Source organism: Heteronotia binoei, chromosome 5 (genome assembly GCF_032191835.1).
Source record: "Heteronotia binoei isolate CCM8104 ecotype False Entrance Well chromosome 5, APGP_CSIRO_Hbin_v1, whole genome shotgun sequence".
Lineage (NCBI taxonomy): Eukaryota > Metazoa > Chordata > Lepidosauria > Squamata > Gekkonidae > Heteronotia > Heteronotia binoei.
Window position 1 is genome coordinate 88,661,913 of NC_083227.1, and position 22,722 is coordinate 88,684,634.

The 22,722-nt window shown below is 44.8% G+C and overlaps 1 protein-coding gene across 1 annotated transcript in view; it reads right to left on the reverse strand.

The window, feature by feature from the left end:
- The window catches only part of CACNA2D3 (calcium voltage-gated channel auxiliary subunit alpha2delta 3), a 1,102,401-nt gene that overhangs the window by 613,211 nt on the left and 466,468 nt on the right, over nucleotides 1–22,722 (reverse strand). The window contains exon 5 of the mRNA XM_060238809.1: nucleotides 21,649–21,811. Within this exon, the coding sequence (XP_060094792.1) occupies nucleotides 21,649–21,811 (163 nt within the window). The remainder of the gene's footprint in view (nucleotides 1–21,648; nucleotides 21,812–22,722) is intronic.

The following is a 22,722-nucleotide window of genomic DNA, read 5'->3' on the forward strand; positions in this document are numbered from 1 at the left end:
CCTCCCTCCAATTTTTAAGATGGGGTCAAAGAGGGGGCAGGGAGCTCCTAAGGGCAAGTAACCTGCTAGGCCTCATAAGAAGAAGGTGCGTACAGACAATACGGATGGTGGTGCTGAGGACACAACACAGATGCAGTGTGCAATTATCGATCAGCTGGTGGCTCTTGAGTGTGATAGGGTTTCTATTAGATCGTCGTCTGTGGGGACTGGGTGTTCCAGGGTCACAGGGCGGTCGGGTACTATGACTTTTGAGCAAGAGGTACTTGCACAACTTTCTGCATTACAGGAAAGCAGCGTAGGCAGGCAGCAGCCAGCAGAACAAACACAGGGAGTGGAGCCACACATGGAAGTGAAGTCGGAGGAAGGGGTGGAGGTCTCAGAGTTGGCTGGTGAACAGGAGTGGCCTGCCCAGTCAGCACCAGTGACTGTAATGGTTACACCAAAAGTTGGTGAGTGAAAGTATTTACAGCCTCAACAAGTCCAGACATGGCCTTGGGGTATTTGGGGTTCCCCTTCAGCATAAGTGGGATCGGGTACAGCTGGTATTTCTTCCCCATTTGGGGGGCAGGGAGCGCAGTGGGCATACCCAGGACAACAGGGTCCAACATGGGCAATGGTGGGCCCTTCCCAGCAGAGAGGCTTAGGTGGGGTTATCCAGTCCCAAGTTGGGGTTACAACAACAGCACCTTCACAGGGAGTCCCAGTGCAAGCAGCGCATGGTGTTCTCCCGTTGGGGGGGGGGGCAGATGATGATGCCACAACAAACAGGGTGGCCTAATGGTCAGTGGACAGCATGGGGTTATTTGCCCAATCCTTATGGGTCAGTGCCGTTTCCGGCCCTCCCCTTTGGAGATACACCAATACCATTAGGAGACCATTTAACCCCTGCTACGCGGGAAAGGATTTTGCAGGGTGAATATGTGGATGTATTTAGCCTGCTATACAGGGAATTGGAGAAGAAGGAGAAGGAGGGCCTTGACGAGAAAGAGGAGAAACTAAAATGCAGGAAAGTTGACAGGACCTGGGCTAACTGGTTGCCGGGTTTCCTGATCTATGCTGGGGTTATTGCGAGGGCACAGCGCTTTGGGCAGCGCCTTTGTTTCATTACTGCGATATCATTTACCGGGTATATACCGACTCTGTCGCTGCAGCCTGGCTGCAGTATGATGAGGCCTTCTGAATGTGGGCAGTGGTTAACCCGGCCCTTCCATCGAACCAGATAAATCAGCAGTTGTGGCTTCAGCTGATGTCTACAGCTAAACCCAACACTGGTGATTGGGCAGATAGTGGTCACATAGCCCACAAACTGCAGAGCACATCAGGAGCCCGCGCAGTAGCGGGCCAGTCAGTTCGATCCCGACCGTTATGCTGGGAATTTATGTCCCAGGGTGTTTGCTCAAGGAAAGCTTGTAAATTTAAGCATGAATGCCCACTGTGAGGGGGGTCTCATGCATTTTCAGCTTGTACCGAAGCCAAGACAAGAAGTGGCACCAAGCGAACAGCGGGTGGGAGTAACCTTCCACAGCTTGGAAAAGGGTTCCAGCCTCATTCGGCTGAAAGTACTTAAGTTATTAGAAGGGTATCCTGTAGTGGCTGATAGAGTCTATTTGTTAGAGGGTTTCACCTATGGGTTTTGGATTCCATATCAGGGCACTCGGGCGCCTTGTATGGTGTCCAATCTTCATTCTGTTAAGGGTATGGAGCAGGTGGTTCGGGAAAAGATCGCTAAGTAATGCCGGGAGGGTCGGGTGATTGGCCCATTCGAGGCCCCTTTTGTGCCCAGCCTCAAGGTATCATCCCTGAGGGTGGTGCCTAAGAAGGTGCCTGGGGAATACTGCCTTATTCATCACCTGTCCTACCCAAGGGGGGGATCGGTGAATGACACCATTCCTGATCAGCTTTGTTCTGTGCGATACACCTCCTTTGACCACACGGTCAAAGTGGTGCAGGGGTGTGGAAAGGGGGCTGAAATGGCGAAATGCAACATTAAGTCAGCATTTCGTCTGTTACCCGTCCACCCTAGGGATTTCGAGTTGCCGGGTTTTATGTTTGATGGTAAATATTTTATGGATTGAGCTTTGCCAATGGGTTGCTCGATTTCCTGCACAGCCTTTGAGCGATTCAGTTCCTTTTTGGAATGGGCGCTCCAAGTTAAGTCTGGGTTAACCGAAATGGTTCATTACCTTGATGACTTTCTTTTTGTGGGCCCTGCTGGCTCAGTGCAATTTGCCAGACTGATGGAAGCATTTGTTCAACTGGCAGCCGAGCTAGGGGTGTCATTGGCGCACAAAAAGACTGAGGGCCCAGCATCAGTTTTGACATTTTTGGGTATTGAGTTGGACACTTGTAAGCAAGCTTCATGGCTACCTGATGACAAGGTCCAGGGGCTGCGGAGGCGCATTGCAGCGATTAAAGGGCAACGTAAGGTGTCTCTGCTGGAGCTGCAACAGCTCGTAGGGCATTTGAACTTTGCATGCAGAGTAGTTGCTCCAGGAAGGGCATTCCTGAGGCGACTATGTGATGCAATGGGTTCTCTCCGCTTGCCTCATCATAGAATGAGGATAACTGCAGGTATGTGGAAAGATCTGGAGGTTTGGGAAGAATTTTTGGAATCGTTTAAATGGGATCTCCTTTTGGAGAAATGACATGCGAATCAAAGCTGACCTCCAGATAACTTCTGATGCTGCAGGTTCCATAGGTTTTGGGGTATTTTTCAGGGGGCATTGGTGTGCTGAAAGGTGGCCCAGGGAATGGTTGGCTGGTCGGCTCTGCAGAGATCTAACATTTTTGGAGTTTTTTCCCATTGTAGTGGCGTTGTGGCTCTGGGGAGATCAACTAGCCAACCATGTGATGCATTTTTGGTGTGACAATTTGGCGGTGGTCTACGTGATTAACTCACTGTCCTCCTGATCTGCACCAGTAATGAACCTGGTCAGAGCTTTTATGCTGCGCTGCCTTCAATTGAACCCACTTTTTATGGCTAGACACGTTCCTGGTGTTTGTAATGGTGTGGCGGACGCCTTATCTCGCCAACAGATGGTGCGTTTTCGCCAGCTGGCTCCGGAAGCTGACCCATGGCCGGTCAGGATGCCTTAGGACCTGTGGCAGCTTGGAGGGTCGAAGCCAGTAGGGCAATCAGTTTAGCCTTGGCTCCAAGTACCAGAAGAGCGTACAAGCGTCTGGCAATTCAGTCAGTCAGTTCAGTTAGTTTATTGCGGCTCTAGGCCAATCAACAACAACAACAACTCATCAATAACAGTACAACACAACACCAAGCTAAAATATAACATAACAATATAAAACTATGTACAACAATCAAAGTAGTAATAAAATTATCTGACGTAGGCAACACTTAACTAAGGGCATCTTCTTTCAAATACAAACAGCATTAAGTTTCTTCCTGTCAAGGTCGGTAACATATAGAAACTTAGCAAGATCCAGAGAAAGTTGATCACTCCCATCCCCTAAGAGGAAGTAAATGACTTGGGCCTGATTTAAAGATTTGGCTAGCATTAGATGGTTCCGCAGAAGTCTGTACCTTTCCTCTGTATGGAAAAGACAGTTCAGAATGAGATGGGAAACCGTATCGACCTCCTCCAGGCCGCACGGACAGATCCTGTCTTCTAACGGGATCTTGTGGAAACGGCCCCTCAGTACTGCTGTGTCAAGAATGTTCAGGCGTGCCAAGGACAGCATCCGCCTGATCTTAATTGGCTGTATCTTTTCAAGATACCTGGCACATTTAAGATCACTTGTAAAAAAGGTTGGGATATACGTCCCCCCAGCTTTGGCCAGAGATTGTTTTAACTCCAATTCCAGTAATCGGTCTCTGATAATTACTTTTGCCCCGTTCTTGAACATGAGGGCTAGGGAATCAATATTCAGATCACATTCCTCTAGTTTGGAATTTAATTTCCTCAACCAATTGCTAACAAATGAGTCATAGAAGATTTGATGTACAAATTCAGGGTATTTAGAACTGCAGGGGGATTGCTGGACATTTGGCCCGTGCCTGTGCTGCATTTGATGCAGTTTTTGGTACACCAAAGGGAAAGGGGCTTAGCAATCAAATCCATCAGAGGGCAGCTAGCAGCCATTGCCTTTGTTAGTAAGGCCCGAGAATTTGCAGACAGCACCGGACACTTTAGGGTCAGGAAGATGCTTGAGGGTTGGTCCCAGGAAAGGGGGTCAAGGGTGGACTTATGGCAGCCAATTTCCCCCACCCTGCTTAAGGGGTTGGGCCAGATTTGGCCTGAGATGTGTGTCTCACACTATGAAGTCGCCCTGTTCCATGCAGCAGCGCTGACAGCCTTTTTGGAGGGTTTCAGAGTTAGTGAACTGGTGTCACAGTCACGTAGGGATCAGTCTAATCGTGCCTTAAGGGTCAGTGATGTTACCTTTAAAGGTGACCAAGTTATATTGATGGTTAGGCGATGCAAAACAGACCAGAGGGGCAGGGGCATAGCAGTTACTCCTGGGACACGTGGGGAGATTGATTTGTGTCCCGTTAGTGTAGTCATAAAAGTAGCTGGTTTCATGTGGGTCTTCATTCAAAAATTCAGCAATGATTTTTATAATATATGTCCTTAAATCAGTCTCAGCAGATTCAGGCACTCCTCTCAACCGTATCTGATTTTCCATTAGTTTACAATCTTGTAGTAATGCTTTCTCCTGCATTTTTTGAATAGTGGAATCCACTGTATCTATTCTTAAATCTTGGCTTTTCACCTTTTCTTCCACCTCCTGAACTTTTTTTAATTTATTTATTTATTTATTTATTTTGATTTAATGCTGCTTGAGAATTTTTTCTGAGATCTTCAATTTCTTTTTTAACTTCTTCTGCACTGGATTCAATGTCTTTTTTTTATTTCCTTCTTACTTTCTGTTAATGACTCCTTTATTATTTTTACCGATCTTGCCTCCATAGCATCCATTGCCTCCTGCCATTTAGCCATTTTTGCTTCTTCAAGCGACCCAAGCCACGTTCGAATCTGCTTTGCTCCTGATTTTTGCAGAAATCACTGCCTGCCCATTGCTTAAATAGGCTCCAAAGCTGACCTCACAAATTCACTTTTCAGTTACACAGTCTTGTAGATTGGAGCATGTCTTTTTGTATGAGCCCAAACTCGCAGTTCCCTGAGGCTCCTAAGTCCAAATATTAATTTTTTAAAGATTTATTTCTTCAAAATGGCATCTGCGGCTTTTCTGTCCCTTTTAAAAATTTTCTTTTTTCTCCTGGATTGCACCAAAATTGATTCAAAACATATAATCCAATAGATTTCACCTTTTAAATGATGATATCTGCCGGCTCCACTATTTTTTAAAGTCCCATTTTCTTTTAATTAATTTCTTTTAATGGAAAAGTTTAAACAATTTAAGACGATTGGTTGGTTAATAAGAAAATGAATGGATAAGATGTTTAAATAGAGTGATGGAGTTGTATTTGGATGAAATGTTAATAGTTATAAATTTATGGAATATTATAATGTATCTATGGCCTGGGACTCTCACAGAGGTGGATTGGTGTTGGAATATATAACAATAAAAATTTAAAAAAAAATTAATTTCTTTTAATGGCTGCCAGTACTTCTCTATGATTTAAAGTCCTAGAGAGGGCTGGGAGGCTTGCAGTTTTCCCTTCTCTTAATGGCTACTTTTTTCCTTTCTTGCCACGAAGTCTCATTTTCAATGGTTAAGAAGTCTCACGTTATTTCTGTGACGCCATTTCCTGTGTCGTCTTCACCAAGTCAGCAGTTCTATTTCGGAGGGGGTTGTCTGACCCAACCACAGGTATTGAAAACAAAGTTTGTTTTTCCTCTTTTAACCTTATTCCTCCAATTTCATTAGTCCCAAAATTACCCCTCCTTTATCTTCCTTAATTTAAGATGACGTAGTAGGATCCAGACCTTTGTTTTTATTTTAAATTAGTCTCATATTAGTCCCAGAGTGATAGATATAGATCTTTTACCTTTTATGCCACTATCCTTCTGCACACTGCTCTTTCAAAGATAGATGTTGATCAGTCCCAAAGAAGCCTTGAATCTTGGTGAATTTAAGTCAATTTAATAACCTCAGAAATCCTCTGTAGACGATTGAATGCAATCCTTCTCTGGAGACGCTTCAAAGCCAAAAAGGAACCCCACTGGAACTCCTTGTCAGCCAAAGTAAATCCCCTCAGAATTTAATATGCATGTCTTGGCCTTCTCCCTGTCTAGAAGAAGTAGGCAGCAGCTGTTAGGATCACCTTCTCTGCCCAGAACAAAGGCTCTGGTCTGCTCCTAATCTGAGAAGCAGCTCAATCCTCCATGACCAAAGCCCGGAAGTCCGCGTTGGCCTTTTTTATTGCAATTGCACACTGTCTTGACATTTTCAGTGAGTTATCTACAACGACCCCAAGATCTCTCTCTTGGTCAGTCTCTGCCAGTTCACACCCCATCAACTTGTATTTGTAGCTGGGATTTTTGACCCCAATGTGCATTACTTTGCACTTGGCCACATTGAACCTCATCTGCCACGCTGACGCCCACTCACCCAGCCTCAACAGATCCCTTTGGAGCGCCTCACAATCCTCTCTGGTTCTCACCACCCTGAACAATTTAGTGTCATCTGCAAACTTGGCCACTTCAATGCTTACTCCCAACTCCAGATCATTTATGAACAAGTTAAAGAGCATGGGACCCAGTACTGAACCCTGCTGCACCCCACTGCTTACCGTCCTCCACTGCGAAGAATGCTTATTTATAAACTCTCTCTGCTTCCTATTAATTAGCCAGTTTTTGATCCACAAGGGGACCTGTCCTTTAACTTCCATGACTCTCGAGCTTACTAAAGAGCCTTTGATGAGGAACTTTATCAAAAGCTTTCTGGAAGTCAGGGTAAACAACATCTATTGGGTCTCCTTTATCCACATGTTTGTTCACCCCCTCAAAGAAATGTAACAGGTTAGTGAGGCAAGATCTTCCCTTATAGAACCCACGCTGAGTCTTCCTCAATAACTCATGTTCATCAATGTGCCTATTCATTCTGTCCTTGATAATGGTTTCTACCAACTTTCCCGGTATTGAAGTCAGACTGACTGGCCTGTAATTTCCCGGATCTCCTCTGGAACCCTTTTTAAAGATGGGGGCGACATTTGCTACCTTCCAGTCCTCAGGAACGGAGGCAGATTTCAATGAAAGATTACATATTTTTGTCAGAAGATCCACAAGTTCAACTTTGAGTTCTTTCAGAACTCTTGGATGTATGCCATCCGTACCCGGTGACTTATTAGTTTTTAATTCATCTATCAGTTGTAGGACCTCCTCTATTGTCACCTCAATCTGACTCAGGTCTTTCAACACCCCTTCCAAAATAAGTGGTTCTGGAGCGGGCAAACATTTCTTGTCTTCCACAGTGAAGACGGAGGCAAAAAATGCATTCAGCTTCTCAGCCATTTCCCTATCCTCCTTCAGTAATCCTTTTACCCCATGGTCATCCAAGGGCTCCACTGCCTCCCTGGCTGATTTCCTGCTTCTAATATATTCGAAGAAAATTTTATTGTTGGTCTTTATGTTTTTTGCAATATGCTCCTCATAGTCCCTTTTTGCCTGCCTGAACACAGTCTTGCATTTGATTTGCCACAAACTGTGTTCCCTTTTATTAATCTCACTTGGACTAGCTTTCCTCCACTTAAAGGAGTCCTTCTTACCTTTTACAGCTTCTTACCTTTTACCCATGCCAGGGTGCTGCTGCTACCATTCAGACTAGAAAATAGTCATAGCCTGGAGCTTCTTCTTTGGTGTCTGCAGGCCTGCCTTGACAAATGTGCCACTTCAATCCCAGAGCGGGCCCCCAGAACATTCTCACCAACTTGTATTATAAGCATTCTGGGCTGCCAGTGATTTGGTAACCGGCACCACATCATCCAAGCAAAGTCTGGCCACAGTCCTGAACTCTATCCTCAGTGAGCCAAACTGATTAAAGCATGCTCAACACAACTGCACCTCTGCCTGATGCATCATCAATGCCCAAAGCATGGCTGCAGTCAGGTGCTCTACCTGTAGTGAGCCCAACTGACCAAAGCATAGTCAACCCACAGCGTCCCCACCTGTGCCTCTTCCTAATGCACCAAGTCAATGCCCATGCAATCTCCCATGCTGGGTGACGGGTGCTGCTCCCAACTTGTGCTGCTTCCTTAGAAGTAAACCAGGCATAGTTAACACTCAATAGTCATGTCATGTGGGAGCCGATGAAAGGCCTGCATGCCTTGGAGCACCATCTCCAGCTATCCCTTATGGTGGAGATTATTGCACAGTATGAAATGCTGTGCCTACCAGTCCTTACCAATTGGAGCTGCCTCCCTGAAAGGAATAAGACATTGTTAACATTCAGCAGCCATGTGTGGTATGAAATCAATCATATACATACCAAAGATGGTGAGTGGGGATGGCGCAGTGCCCTAAATAGCAGCCAGGGTGTCCCCCAGCTTCCTGCACACCCTCCAGCCAGCCTGCTATACCTTCACTTCACTTCCAGCTTGCAGCCCCAGTGGCAAGGTGCTCTCCTCTGCCACCTGAACATGAGGGCAATCCCGGGGCATGTCCACAGACTGAGTGTACCACTTGGCCTTCATGCTAAAATCCCTTAAGGGGATCCTCCAATTTAGGAAAATAGGCTACAACCAGAAACACAAACAACTTGGGTTTTTGAGAAAAAATCCTGGAAGTATGTATGGCGTGTGGATTCCTCATGTCTTTTGGTTTCCCCGCAAGATCATGATATGCAAATACATATAGTCAGGCAATGGGGTTGGTAAGCAGGCAGGGTAAGCAGCATGCACCTCAATCTCTCTGTCTCATGATCTTTCTTTAACCCCTCCCCTTCTATAAGCACTGACAGAAACAAATGAACCAGAATGAGCAGAGTTCACTCAGTATCTCCCTTGAGTGCCTCATTTGCCTAGAATGGTTTCTAAGCAGACGTACATGGAGAGGCTAATTTCCATTAAATGTGCTACAGATTATTTCTAAATTGATTTTTCCACATAGGTTGTGTGTGGGGGCAGGGACACTTGTGGTTCATAGAGTCAAGAGTTGTCCCCACAATGTAAGGACTAAAGAAATTTGCAGGGGTAATCTCAGCGCTGTTGTGCAGATAAATGAAGTGACAATTGTAAATGTGCCACAGAAACAAAAATTAATAATATTTGTCTTTAACTTTCCCCAAAAAAGCTGGCTTTGTTTCCAGATTAATTAACGTAAAGAACAGCCAAAACCAGGTCATGATTCTTTTTGCAATTGTATTGCTGACAAAAAGAGCAATTAATGTATCTGAGGAAACTGTACCACAACAAGCGTCCATTTTCAATATACCTGATATATAACTTCTCACTTTCTATAGCCTGAAGATATATCATTTTCTGCAATATGATTACTGGAAATTGGTCAAGATTTCTCAGTTTCTTTCTTCACGTGATTGAATTTCCCATGTTATATTTTGCATGATCCACATGTTTTGGTATAAAAACTGAGAGCATAGCTTCAAATTTTCAGAAACCTATTGTTTGTTTTATATTTGTCAGTTGAGTAGAAGTAAAACATATCCCTTGCTGACAGAAGGGCCTCAAAATATTCATGAACTTTACCATCTCTCTCCAAAAAAAATTCCATAATTCTGGCAACATAGATGAAATCTTTTCCTGCATTCTCTAAAAGTTCACTGCGATACAAAGGGATTTACTGATTTTTGTGTGTGTGTATGTGTGTGTGCGTGATATGTATCCTTAAAGCATAATATTTATTTGGTGTCTACGGGGGCGAAAGAGGTGGAGCAGCCCTCATAACGGACTGCTTAAAATAACATTGTTCTCATTGTCTGGATGAGGACTGAGAATTGTATTTTCCTCAATTTTAAATCTTGCTTCTGATTTTACGGAGTAGTTACATGTTAATATATTGCTTCACAGATGTTTATTTTGGCTTTGTCTCTGTTTCTCACAGTGATATGGATTTAAGACTGTATCTCTTTCTGCTATCTTGTAAAGCTGTTCTGGTACTAACATACTATGAAATCACAGTTTATTTTATTTGCTATAGTTATAACCTACCTTTCTTGTTGAGACTCAAGCAGGATCACACAGTGGAAAATAATGTCATCAAATACCATGAGATATACAATAAGCAATGCAAAAAGAATAGAATTACAAAAATTACAACGATCAGAAACATTGCAATTTTTTTTTAGATGTGATGGGTCATAAATAATGCAAAAAAGTGAAATTACAAGAGTAGAAAGCAATGTAGTAAGAACGAGTCAACATATGCAATAATAGAGCAGATTATAATCATGTTCCCTTTATAGAAATACCCTCCTAAGGCATTCTGTGCTACAGTTTACAGAACTAACTTCCTTAAGCAGGTTGTTACACAAGGAGAATATGCATGTATGTGTAGCCATTGATCATACCTGTTCGAAGGATAGCACCTTCAGAAGACTTTGCTCATATGAGTGAAGCAGTCATGGTGGTGTATCACAGGCATGGTTACATTATTACAGTTTGTAGGAAATGTGGTAGTTTTGCTACTGGGAGCATGGCTGGTGCGTGGGAGTAGATCAAGTAGGTGGCCGCCTGGGGTGCCACCTGGCCTAGGCGGCACCACCTGGCCTGGCAGTGCCCCCTCTCCCCATGCGCAATGTATGAGCTCCTTGGAGTCTGCCTTCCCCAATGGAAAGCAGGCTCCATGGAGTGTAAATGCTGCCTGACTGGTTTCATGTTCATGTGAAAGCAGATGGCACCTGTGCAGTGTGCTCCTCAGAGCCAGGCAGGGATAAATTAACCAATTGTAAAAGCTGAAGAAGAGCCAATTACAGTTTCTAAAAACTGGCTCCTGTTGAAGTTGTATGCCTCCACTCATCCTTTCTACTCTACTTTAAGAGAACCATGGCAGAGCATCTTTCTCGCATGCACAAGATTTTGTCACTGGCACCTCCAACTAAAAAGATCAAGTAGAAATGGCCATGTGAATGTCTTGTCCCTGGCACCTCCAGCTAAAAAGGATTAAGTATAGTATTCTCACAATTTTTATTGCTTAATCTCACAATATATATTTTTTTAAAAATAATATTTAAAATAAAAAACTGTAAATTAAAAATGTAAATAGTTCCAGGTTCCTTCATTTCTCCTACAATTCTCTGGTTTTTTTTAAAAAAAATGGGGGGGGGCACTAGTGGGCAGCTCACCTAGGGCACCAAAAACCCTAGCACCAACCCTGGGAAGCAGCAATGCCCTGTGTCTCAGTATTTACAGATTTTGCCATTTGTAGTGAACTTGGGAACTCTCTCTCTCTCTCTCTCTCTCTCTCGGCTTGACTTCGCGAACGAAGATTTAAGAAGGGTGCAGTAGTCCACGTCTGCTGCAGGCTCGCTGGTGGCTGACAAGACCAATGCGGGACAGGCAGATCCGACCACAGTGGCTGCAGGGAAAAGTCTGATTTGGGGTTGGTGCTGTAGCAGTGCGATTCTTCCTCAATCTCCTTTTGTCCTCAAGACCAGCTATGTGTGCGTTCTCAAAGGAAGAGACAGCCTGGTGGATGGTGTGCCTCCATGCTTTGCGATCTGAGGCTAGGTCAGACCACTGGTGATGGTTGATGCGACAGGTGCCAAGGGATTTCTTCAAGGAGTCCTTGTACCTCTTCTTTGGTGCCCCTCTATTTCGATGGCCGGTGGAAAGTTCGCCATACAGAGCAATCTTGGGAAGGCGGTGGTTTTCCAGCCTAGAAATATGCCCTGCCCAGCGCAGCTGCGTCTTCAACAGCAGTGCTTCGATGCTTGTAACCTCCGCCCTCTTGAGGACTTCAGTGTTGGTCACAAAGTCACTCCAGTGGATGTTGAGGATGGTGCGAAGGCAGCGCTGATGAAAGCGCTCAAGGAGTCGCAGGTGATGACGGTATAAAACCCATGATTCGGAGCCGTAGATGAGGGTTGTCATCACAACCGCTTTGTAAACATTGATCTTTGTGCCTTTTTTCAGATGCTTGTTGCTCCACACTCTTTTGTGCAGTCGGCCAAATGCACGATTTGCCTTTGCCAGCCTGTTGTCAATCTCCTTGTCGATCTTGGCATCTGAGGAGATGATGCACCCTAGGTAGCTGAACTGCTGGACTGTCTTCAGAACTGATTCACCCACAGTGATGCAGGGAGGGTGATAATCTTCCTGGGGTGCAGGCTGGTGGAGAACTTCTATCTTCTTCAGACTAACTTCTAGGCCGAATAGCTTGGCAGCCTCTGCAAAGCAGGACGTCATATGCTGCAGAGCTGATACCGAGTGGGAGACAAGTGCAGCATCATCAGCAAATAGTAGCTCTCAGATGAGTTTTTCCATTGTCTTGGAGTGAGCCTTTAGTCGCCTCAGGTTAAACAGGCTGCCATCAGTACGATAGCAGATGTAGACACCATCGTCATCATCTAGATCTACTGCGGCTCTTTGAAGCATCATGCTAAAGAAGATCGTAAAGAGAGTTGGCGCGAGAACGCAGCCTTGCTTTACACCTGTGCCTATTGGGAAGGGCTCCGAGAGGTCGTTGCAGTGTCTGACTTGGCCTCGCTGGTCTTCATGTAGCTGGATGATCATGCTGAGGAACCTTGGGGGACATCCTAAACGTTCCAAGATTTGCCACAGGCCTTTCCTGCTAACAGTATCGAAAGCTTTGGTAAGGTCGACAAAAGTCACATATAGATCCTTGTTCTGTTCCCTGCATTTCTCTTGGAGCTGCCTGAGAACAAATACCATGTTGGTGGTGCTCCTGTTAGCTCTGAAGCCGCACTGGCTCTCTGGGAGGAGTTCTTCTGCAATGGTGGGCACCAGTCTGTTCAGGAGTATTCTGGCAAGGATTTTGCCTGCGATGGAGAGCAGGGTTATCCCCCGGTAGTTGGAGCAGTCTGACTTTTCTCCTTTGTTCTTGTGTAGAGTGATGATGATTGCATCGCGAAAGTCCTGTGGTAGTTTGCCTTGTTCCCAGCAGGTGACAAGTACTTTGTGAAGTGTGCTATGTAGTACTGTGCCCCCATGCTTCCAGATCTCTGGTGGGATTCCATCAACTCCCGCTGCCTTGCCACTTTTCAGTTACTTGATGGCTTTAACAGTCTCTTCTAGAGTGGGGATCTCATCCAACTCTGTTTTCACTGGTTGAAGTGGGGTGAGGTGGATTGCTGAATCATGAACTACGCAGTTGGCACTGAAGAGAGCCTGAAAATACTCCGACCACCGATTCAGTATGGATGCCTTGTCTGTGAAGGGCACTTGGCCATCTGCACTACGCAAGGGACTCTGAGCCTGATATGATGGGCCATATACTGCCTTCAGGGCTTCGTAGAACCCTCTTAAATCACCAGTGTCTGCACACAGCTGGGTTCTCTCTGCAAGCTTGGTCCACCACTCATTCTGAATGTCTCGAAGCTTGCACTGGAGGATGCTACATGCAGCGTGAAAGATTGCTTTTTTCCCGGGAACTTGGGAACAGATCCCCCATAAATGGCAAGGTTCTATTGCACAACATAGGGCAGCTGTATATTTTATCATGTAGTTTTCAGTATATAGCTGATGGATCTCTGTCAGTCTCCTGTATAGCCATGAAGTAGGGAGCACTGCAATTGTCACACAGTTATGTGGAAGGGTCACATAGCCCCACATTCTCTTTCTAGCAAGCAGCATGCCAGAGGGATCTGGAAAAGTCACATGTGGTGTATATATTATAACAAAGACCTTATTTCACACAAAGTAATGTGAATAAATCCTTGCTCACACTAGGGCTGATCTTCTCAATAAATAATGGTGGAAAATCCTTGAAATAGGTCTTTGGCATTCAAAATTGGAGATGACTGGTAGCCCTTTTCTCATGAATTTTTCTTATTCTTTTGCACAGTCTTGATAATAAATTAAGTAGTACATGGTTATCCAAATGGACTGCTTTTAAAGAGAACAAAAGCAAACCCCAATTTTCAACAGTTGGATACATTTTGAAAGATACAAACGCTTTTCTGCAGCTGCATGGAATAATGATTTTGGCTGACCTAAGTAATCCAGAGTGGAGACAGGCATAATCATGGAGTTTTCTGCTATATCTCCACGTGCAGCGTCTGCTTCAGTGGCCAGAAGGCTTTCTAAAGTCTAGCTCATCTTGGCATGAAAATGTTAGTATACTGTGGGTAAATGCTGTCTCACTCACTGAAGTAATGTATTGTCTGTAATGTATCCTATTGAACAATGAAGCCATTTTATTGCAATAAATTCCTACTTCTCTTGTGTTCAGCTGCTCCCTTCTAATATCTCTAAAATACTATTGCCAAATGTTACCAGTTTTTGCAAATGTTAAAATATTAGTTTAATGTTAACTAGAAGCGTGAACTTTAAAAAAAAAAAACACCCTTAGGTGATGATATTAGAATCTGCACAATTAAATACTTAGAATTATGCTTATTTCAATGGGACATGGGTTAATCTAGTTTCTGAAATGCATCTCATTCATAGGACTTAAAGACTAGTTCTAATTTTTTTGTACACAAGGTCATGGTTATGTGAAGTTAGCTTTGTGCAAACTGGATGTGTCAGGATAGTAGTGGAATTATTTTTTTCAGGTTGTGATGATAAACAAATGCTACAGGCATGTTAAACATTATTTCTGGCTATTTAGGACTCAAATTCAAATTCACACCAGCATGGTCACACCAAAGAATTTAGCCTTTAGAAGCACTCGATATTTTGTAAACTGGTGATGATCTATGATCAGTCCTGGTCATATGGGATAAAAAGGTGGGATTCCAGTTAAAATTCCACCCTCACACATCTGCCAGTCTTGGCAATTCATCCACAGTTGGGAGGAGAGACAGCAAAACACATGACACATGACATGTGGACAGTGTTTAGCATCTTCTCCACTCTAGATCTATTTGTAACAATAAGATGTCATTTTAAAATCAAACATAATGGACCATATCATTCTGTGTAGAAACTCCTATTGCTTAGGATTCACAGATCAAAATGAGTAACCAGTAACCGTGCTAATATGTCAATAGCTGCATCCTTGTTTATATTGTCTGTTCCTCTTGTAGTCATTTGTGATGGACTGCAATTTTAAAACCATATTAGTGTTATATAAACAGGTAATGGACTGTGAAGGGTTAATTCTTCACAGAGCCAGAAAGCTTAGAGTGACAGGCTGTTCCAAGGAATCGGAATGGTTAGCATCAGTTGAGCAGAGAAACACTTCTGAACTGGATACTGAGGAGAATTCATTCTGAATTCAGCCCTGACTGAGAGCAGTTTTAATACAGATACAGAACTGGGGGAAAGTTGGCAAGTAGTTAGGCAATGAATCCCATTCAGGCCAAGAAAAGGGGATAGAGCTTCTAGAGAGAGAAGAGAAGAACTTTCCCTACCCAGTTAAAACAGGGCGATAACTTTGAAGAGTGGAGAGATTCTTGGTGTAGTGTGGTTAGAGACTGCCTTGTGAAATCTTAAGAGTCAATTAAAACTCAAGAAGAGTACTGGTGTTTTGAGAGAAGAAGTTTGGATACTGGATAGAGCAGGGATGTCAAACCTATTTGTTATGAGGGCCAGATATGACATAAATTAGACCTTGTTGGGCCGGGCCATGTGTGTCATAAAATGTAATGCCAGGTAGTGGATATGTAAACACAATTAAAGATTGTTTTAAAAACTTAAATCATGCTTTAAAAATTACCAGTCTTGCAATATTTTGTTTATTTAAGTCTTTAATAACTGACACCTCTTGCTCTGAATTATTGCAACAAATTCTGGAGACAATGTCTATGCTGTAGCAATCTTGAGTAGCTGTTCAGGTGTTATTCAGGTGTATATCTGTAAGTTTTCAGCCTACTTTTGATTTATTGACATTCATTATAGAAAACCCATGGTCAATGCTCTGAGCCTAAGACCCAGAGGAAAACATGAAATGGCTGGGCATTGAGAGCTTTTGTACATAAGTTGCTTCATGTGCTGGCCAGCCAATGGAGAAAATAGAGACTTTGCTCTGTAGCTCCTGTGCAATTGAGCAAGCCTGGCAAAGCAAGCTGGGATGCAGAAAAAAATAAAAGTGAGAGAAGAAAGCAGAAGACAGTGAATTGCTCGTGGGCCTTATGAGAGTCCTCCAGGGGCCTGATCTGGCCCTTGAGCTGCACATTTGAAAACCCTGGGATAGAATGTCTCAGTCTTCTAGAAACCAGAAGAGTCAGTGAATACTCAATGAATGTGTATCAGAGTGTTTGGGAAACACTGGAACAAAAGCCTCTCATCTTAAAGACCCTAAGTCATGGAGAAAAGCTTATGAAACTTTCAATAGCTTGAAACATATGAACTAAAGACTATGCATATACTGATTTATTGCAGAGTTCTAACTTGAGTTACCTCAGAATTTTTACCACTGATTTAACCTGACATTTACCCTCCATGCTGAATAAAAAATTTTGTTAATTGGAATTTATTATTATTATTAAATAAAATGTATTAAATTTATTATTATCAAATGCCAGTTAAGTTTAAGTTAAAGGGTGTTCTCAAACCTTCCCTTAGGTTCCTGGGCTGAGCCAAGAGCCAAAATATACTTTAACAGGGCTGGACAGCACAAGTTATTCAGAAAAGAATAAAACAGCTACCTAGGATGGCTCAGTCAGAAAGGGAAAGGAAAACAGAGGGAAAATCTTGCCTCTGAGGGAGGGAAGTAGATGGGGACATCATACCATACTTTTGTTTCACAGTGTTCAGTGATTCAGCAGAAACATAAAATGGTATGTCCCACCCTCTCAAATGAAAAGACTCCAAGTAGCAGCTTTAAGACTAACACATTTTATTGTAGCATAAGCTTTTGAGAAACACAGCTCTTCATCAGATGCATGTATTTTTCAAAAGCTTATGCTACAATAAACTGTGTTAGTCTTAAAGCTGCTACTGGACTCTTTACTATTTTGCAGCAGCAGACTAACACAGCTAACGCCTCTCAGTCCTCCCCAATGAGAAACACTGGTATGAGTTAATCAACCATTAAGATTGTCAAAGAATCATTAGGTAGCGGTAGGTAGCAGAGAAGGGAATCTTTGGGAACATATGTATAAGTTGACTGAAGGCAGGAAAGACTCTCTGTTCCTCCGTTGTTACAATTATTTTAAACCTTGGCATTATCAGAGGCATGGGCTTTTAGGCATGAAAGAATCTTCGTCTTTGGACCTTAGCCCCTGGCTCACACACCAGTACCCTAATGACCCAAGCCAGTGGATCCAAGACCAGCCCAGAATGTTGGAATTGTCTATTAGCTTGTTTAAACATTAATTTTTTTGTTTCTTTGTACACCAGTTTGAGTTGTCAATAAGAAACAAAGCAGGATAGAAATGCAATGATTGGTCGGCTGCCCAGGCAGCCTGGGGAGGGTAGGCTAGGGAGGGGGCTCGCCAGGCCGAGGCACAAGAGGATTGGTGAGGCTATCACACCACTCCCTAAGGAGGTTTGAGAGCTTCCTCAGTGGCAGAGGCGACCGTTGTTTTTGGTGTCAACGAGTGCCTATGGAACACACTGCTATTTTTGCAGTTATGACGTTACGCCTCTCGGGGGGGGGGGTGTCATGGGGCAAACTGCTCAGGAAGCCGCCTAAGCCTGGCTGTGCTCCCAACGCTACCCCCTCCTCCTCCTGAGCACCACGCTCTGCCTCACTTCCGCCCGCGCTCAGGCACAGCCGCTGCCCTTGGGCAATCGCGCCCCCCCTCCTAAAAATACTTCCGCTCTGCCTCGCACAACTCAGTTGTTAGGGACAGGTTCGCATGGCGGGAAGTTCTGCTGGCGAGCTCCCGGCCATATAGACTTAGAGTGAGGGACAGGCAGGCACAGTGACGGGTTTTGCACTGTGCGGTTGCTTTGACAGTATCTTTGATTTGCGAGGGGGAGAGAGAGGTCTCTCCCCTGGGGCTAACTGCTCTTGTTTCCAGGTCTCCACAGGTTCCAGACTGTCGCCCATGGCTGGTTAAGTTCTATTGTCCCCCCCCCCCCCGGTCTCCCCCTTCCCTTGCTCTCGACTGCTTGGTGTGCGAGTGTCTCTGGCACTTGAACCAGGTAGTGGGCTCCGGCAGGGGGCATTTGCTAACCCTGCTCCCCTGTGCTGCCACCTGCTCCCTTCCCTTCCTCCTCCTGAGCACTACGCTCCTGAGCACCACGCTCTGGCAGGGCATGGTGTCAAAGAATCATTAGGTAGCGGTAGGTAGCAGAGAAGGGAATCTTTGGGAACATATGTATAAGTTGACTGAAGGCAGGAAAGACTCTCTGCAGGGCATGGTGTGTGTGTGTATGGCAGCTGCCCCGTTGTGGGGAGGTGGGTCAGAGATTGTCCCTTTAAGAGAGCACCCAGCTGAAATGCAGTCTGATCATCCAGCTGCCGCCCCTGCAGGTGCTCTTGATGTCTGTATCCGTTTTGCAGGTGGGACTCCAACACAGAGGCTTCCACGTGTGTCACTCCACCCCCCCCCCACTCCCTTAGCCATTTCTGCCAGCTGCTCTGAATGGAGTGTGCGCCAGGAAGACTGTTGCACTCTGTTCCGGAAAAATAAAGTCTGAGCTGTGTCCTCTGTTGTCTCTCCTGCTTGGCATTTGCTGCACGTTTCCTGTGCAGTGGCCTCTCCGAGGGAATGCCTGGGAGGGTGGGCAGACTTGGTTGCAGGGGAGAATGGTCTATGAGCTGCCACACTGCCCCCGTGCAGCTGGACAGAGGAGGGGAGTGCCACCCCTCAGTCTGCCCGGGCTGACAGCCTACCTGACCCCACAGGGCTGTTGTGCACAGGGCACTAAGGGGGCTAATGAGGTGGACTCAGAGTTCTGCTGCTGATGCACTAGCACTCTGAGTTCTGCAGCCCCCGGAGGAGGTGTTCCATACACATGACAGGGGGTGTCAGGGCAGCACAGGGGGTCTTTGGATGGGGGGTGTCTGCTGCTGGCTGCTCACTCCCAGACACACATTCCAGCTGCTGTCTATGACAGCGAACTCCTGCACTTGGTACTTTCTGCTTGTCTGCCTGCCATTGGCAGAGTCTCTGACAGCGGAACGGTGTGAGGGGATTAACAGCTTCTCAATGGTCCCGTGCGGCCCTGTCTCACCCCCACCTTCACCCCTGCCTCGCCTCCAAGCCAGGCTTCTCATGCGCGCATGCCCAGCCTCACTCCTGCTCCCTCCCTGTGTTGGTGAGACGTCTCTCCTTTGCCTTTGATGGTCTGCCCATCATTGGCTCTGTTCTCTCTTTGGGGGCAGGTTGGGGATGGCTATCAGCCTCTCTGGGCCACCTCTCCCCATTCCTGTCATGAGCCGTGGCGCATGCACCAGAACTGGCCAATTGGGGTGTGGGTGGGCTGGCCCTCCCTTCCGGCTGCCTCCACCTGCCTTGCGTGCCTACACCAGCGGTTTTGCTATGGCGACCATCCACCTCATGGCAAGCTATGCCTCTCCCCTCTCCCCTCCCCACACTCCAGCATGCCGAAGTCCTCAGGAAGTCTACTAGCAGAGTGGCAGCTACGCCATGGCTGGCCGCCACTTATGTCTGGATTGGGCTGCTCTTCATTCATTCATTTTTCTATCCTGCCCTCCCCTGCAAGCAAGCCCAGGGCAGGTTACAATAATCAGGGGTCAATAAGACAAATAAAAAATAGTTCAGCATAAAATAAAAAAAACAACTAAAACCTAAAAATTAGTTGATTAACCAAGGTGGCGAGGTAGAAACCAACAGAGTCAACAAGTCCCATGAGTGTATTACAAATGCATACTAAGGCCCACATACTGTAGGTGAACCATGCCATCACCTATTGTGTAGTCGGTACAATGTATAGCATACGTAGGTTAGAACAGGGGAGGCCAATAGAGCCAGTTCCCCATTGCCTCAACCAAAGGCCTGGCTGAACAGCTCCATTTTCCAGGCCCTGTGGAATTGTATTTGTTCCTGCAGGACCGTGGTCTCACTTGGGAGCATGTCCTACCAGGTCAGAGCCAGAGCCGAAAAGGCTCTGATCAAGGCTAGATAGATGTCTTTTGGGCCAGGGGTTACCAGGAGATGCTGTTCTGAAAAGCATAAAGTTCTCCAGAGAACTTCTTGGGAGAGATGGTCCCACAGGTATGTTGGTCCCTGACTGTATAAGGCCCTAAAGTTTAACACCATAACCTTGAGCTTGTTCTGGTACTCAATTGAAAGCCAATGCAGCTGGCACAGCACTGGCAGAATGTGCAACTACACAGATGTCCCAGTCAGCAGGTTTACCTCTGCATTTTACACCAGCTGCAATTTTTGGGTCAAGTTCAAAAGCAAGTAGCAGTAGTCCAGCCTGGAACTGACCATTGCATAAGTCAGCATAGCCAAATCACAGGAGGAGAGATAGGGAACCAGTTGCCTGACAGCCGAAGATGATAAAAGGCTGACCTGCGGCATTTCTGATCTGGGCTTCTATTGACGAAGAGGCATTCAGAATCACTCCTAGACTCCTCACCATTGGCATCAACAACACCCTGCCAAGGGTTGGGAGCCAGATTCCTGATCCTACCCCACCACGACCCAGGTATAGGACCTCCATCTTCGATGGATTTCATTTCATCCAGCTCTGCTGTAGCTAACGGCCACATCCTCCAGCATTCTGGCTAAGATGTCAGGAGCAGAGTCTGGCTGGCCATCCATCAACAGATACAGGTGGGTGTCATCAGTGTACTGGTGACAAACAAGCCCAAACCCCCAGATTAATTGGGCAAGGGGGTGCATATAGATGTTAAACAACATCAGGGAGAGGATCTCTCCCTGAGGATGCTGCATACTAATGAGTAACACAAAGAAACCCTCTCCTCCAGAGTCTTTGTCTCTGACCATGGAGAAAGAAGACTAGACATTACAAGGCCGTCCCCCATATCCCCGCATTGGTGAGGCGGTGGCTCATGAGATAATAATCGACTGCGTCAAACACTTTTAAGTCAAGCAATAGCAACAGCGCTGACCCGCCTTGATCCAGGTGTCTCCAGAGGTCATTTGTGAGGGTGACCAGCACTCACAGCATTAATTGGTAGTCAGGCTTCATAAATTTATTTATTATGTTCCATTTCTATCCCGCCCTCTCAGCAAGTGGACTCAGTAAGTGAGTCAGAATAAATAAAGTCAGAACCACTGAGCAATAAAAAGGTAAAGATAGTCCCCTGTGCAAGCACCAGTCATTTCCAACTCTGGGGTGATGTCACATCACAACTTTTTTCGCGGCAGACTTTTTAATGGGGTGGTTTGCCATTGCCTTCCCCAGTCATCTACACTTCCCCCCTAGCAAGCTGGGTACTCACTTTACCGACCTCGGAAGGATGGAAGGCTGAGTCAACCTTGAGCCGGCTACTTGAACCCAGCTTCCACCAGGTTTGAACTCAGGTCGTGAGGAGAGCTTAGGACTGCAGTACTGCAGTTTTACCACTCTGTGCCATGGGGCTAACTCATTGAGCAATAGGGATCCTTAAACCTGGATAAAGCTCAGGTTATAAAGTACAAAATCTAAATAGAGATGGACATTTAAAGTGTGTAAAGTCTCTCATAAAAAAGTTGGTTTGGGTAATAAATACATTCTTTAACACATGTTAGAATGTAATAATGAAAAATACATCTGCTTACCTTTGTTGTACATGTTGGTTGGCACTTGGACATCACTCAAAGTGACATTCACAGGTAAGTTATTAAAATGTTCATTTGGTTCCAGGATGAATTCCTTTCCAAGTTCTAGGAAGTTCCCATCTTCATCCCGCTCATTAATAAGGACAGCATTGAAATATTCATACTGCAACAAAAATCCAGTAATTACATCTTCTTAGCAGTTCTCTTTAGTATTTAAGCACATCTGTTTAGCATTCATTGGGTCTTAAAATATACAATCTTTTCTTGCCACAGTTTTCACCTCTCTCTAACATCATGGATGTGATACAAAAATATCCATTACTTCACATATTCAACATGAGAATAAAGCACTTTAAAAGTCTATATTCAATTCATTTTTTCCATAAAAACCAAATGCTTGCTCCTGGCAGGCAGGTAGTGTAATGGCTCCAAGAGTCCAGTTCCTATTGTGTAAAGGTTTTTGATGGCATCCAACTGCAATATAGGCTTTTGGTGGAGCCGTCATCCAACCTGACCAAGACAAAGTGCAATTTGGGCCAACAAATAAATCCAGCTACCTACATATAAAGGTTCAGCCAATAAACTCTACATATAATGGCAACTTTTGACATTTAGGGAGTTATTGCCAAGCACTACAATTATTATTATCCCTATGAACTGTTGTCATAATTAGCATCTTATTTAAAAAAAAATGTACATCTAGATAGGCCATTTGAATGAGAAAAGTTTATTGATTTTTAGATAGGCTTTTGCCTTTTGGTGGCAGTAAATAAAAGATAAGCAAAAGCAATTTAGGTAAAATTATTGATTGCTTTTGCATGTGATTTCAGTCAAACCAGGATTCCATCAAACTCTGCGAAATACTAAGTCCCCTTTTTGTTCTATTAGAAATTTTTAACACATTTTGAACAATGAAAACAGTAAAAGATAATATGAATCCAAAGGACTAGGTCTGGGTTTTTTTAGTTTTAGTGATGCATATATTTAAAAGTGAATATTTTAAAAAAATGGAAAACGCAACAATAGTAGATTTAGCAGTATTACTTATGTCTGAATGACTGGTTCATAGTTATT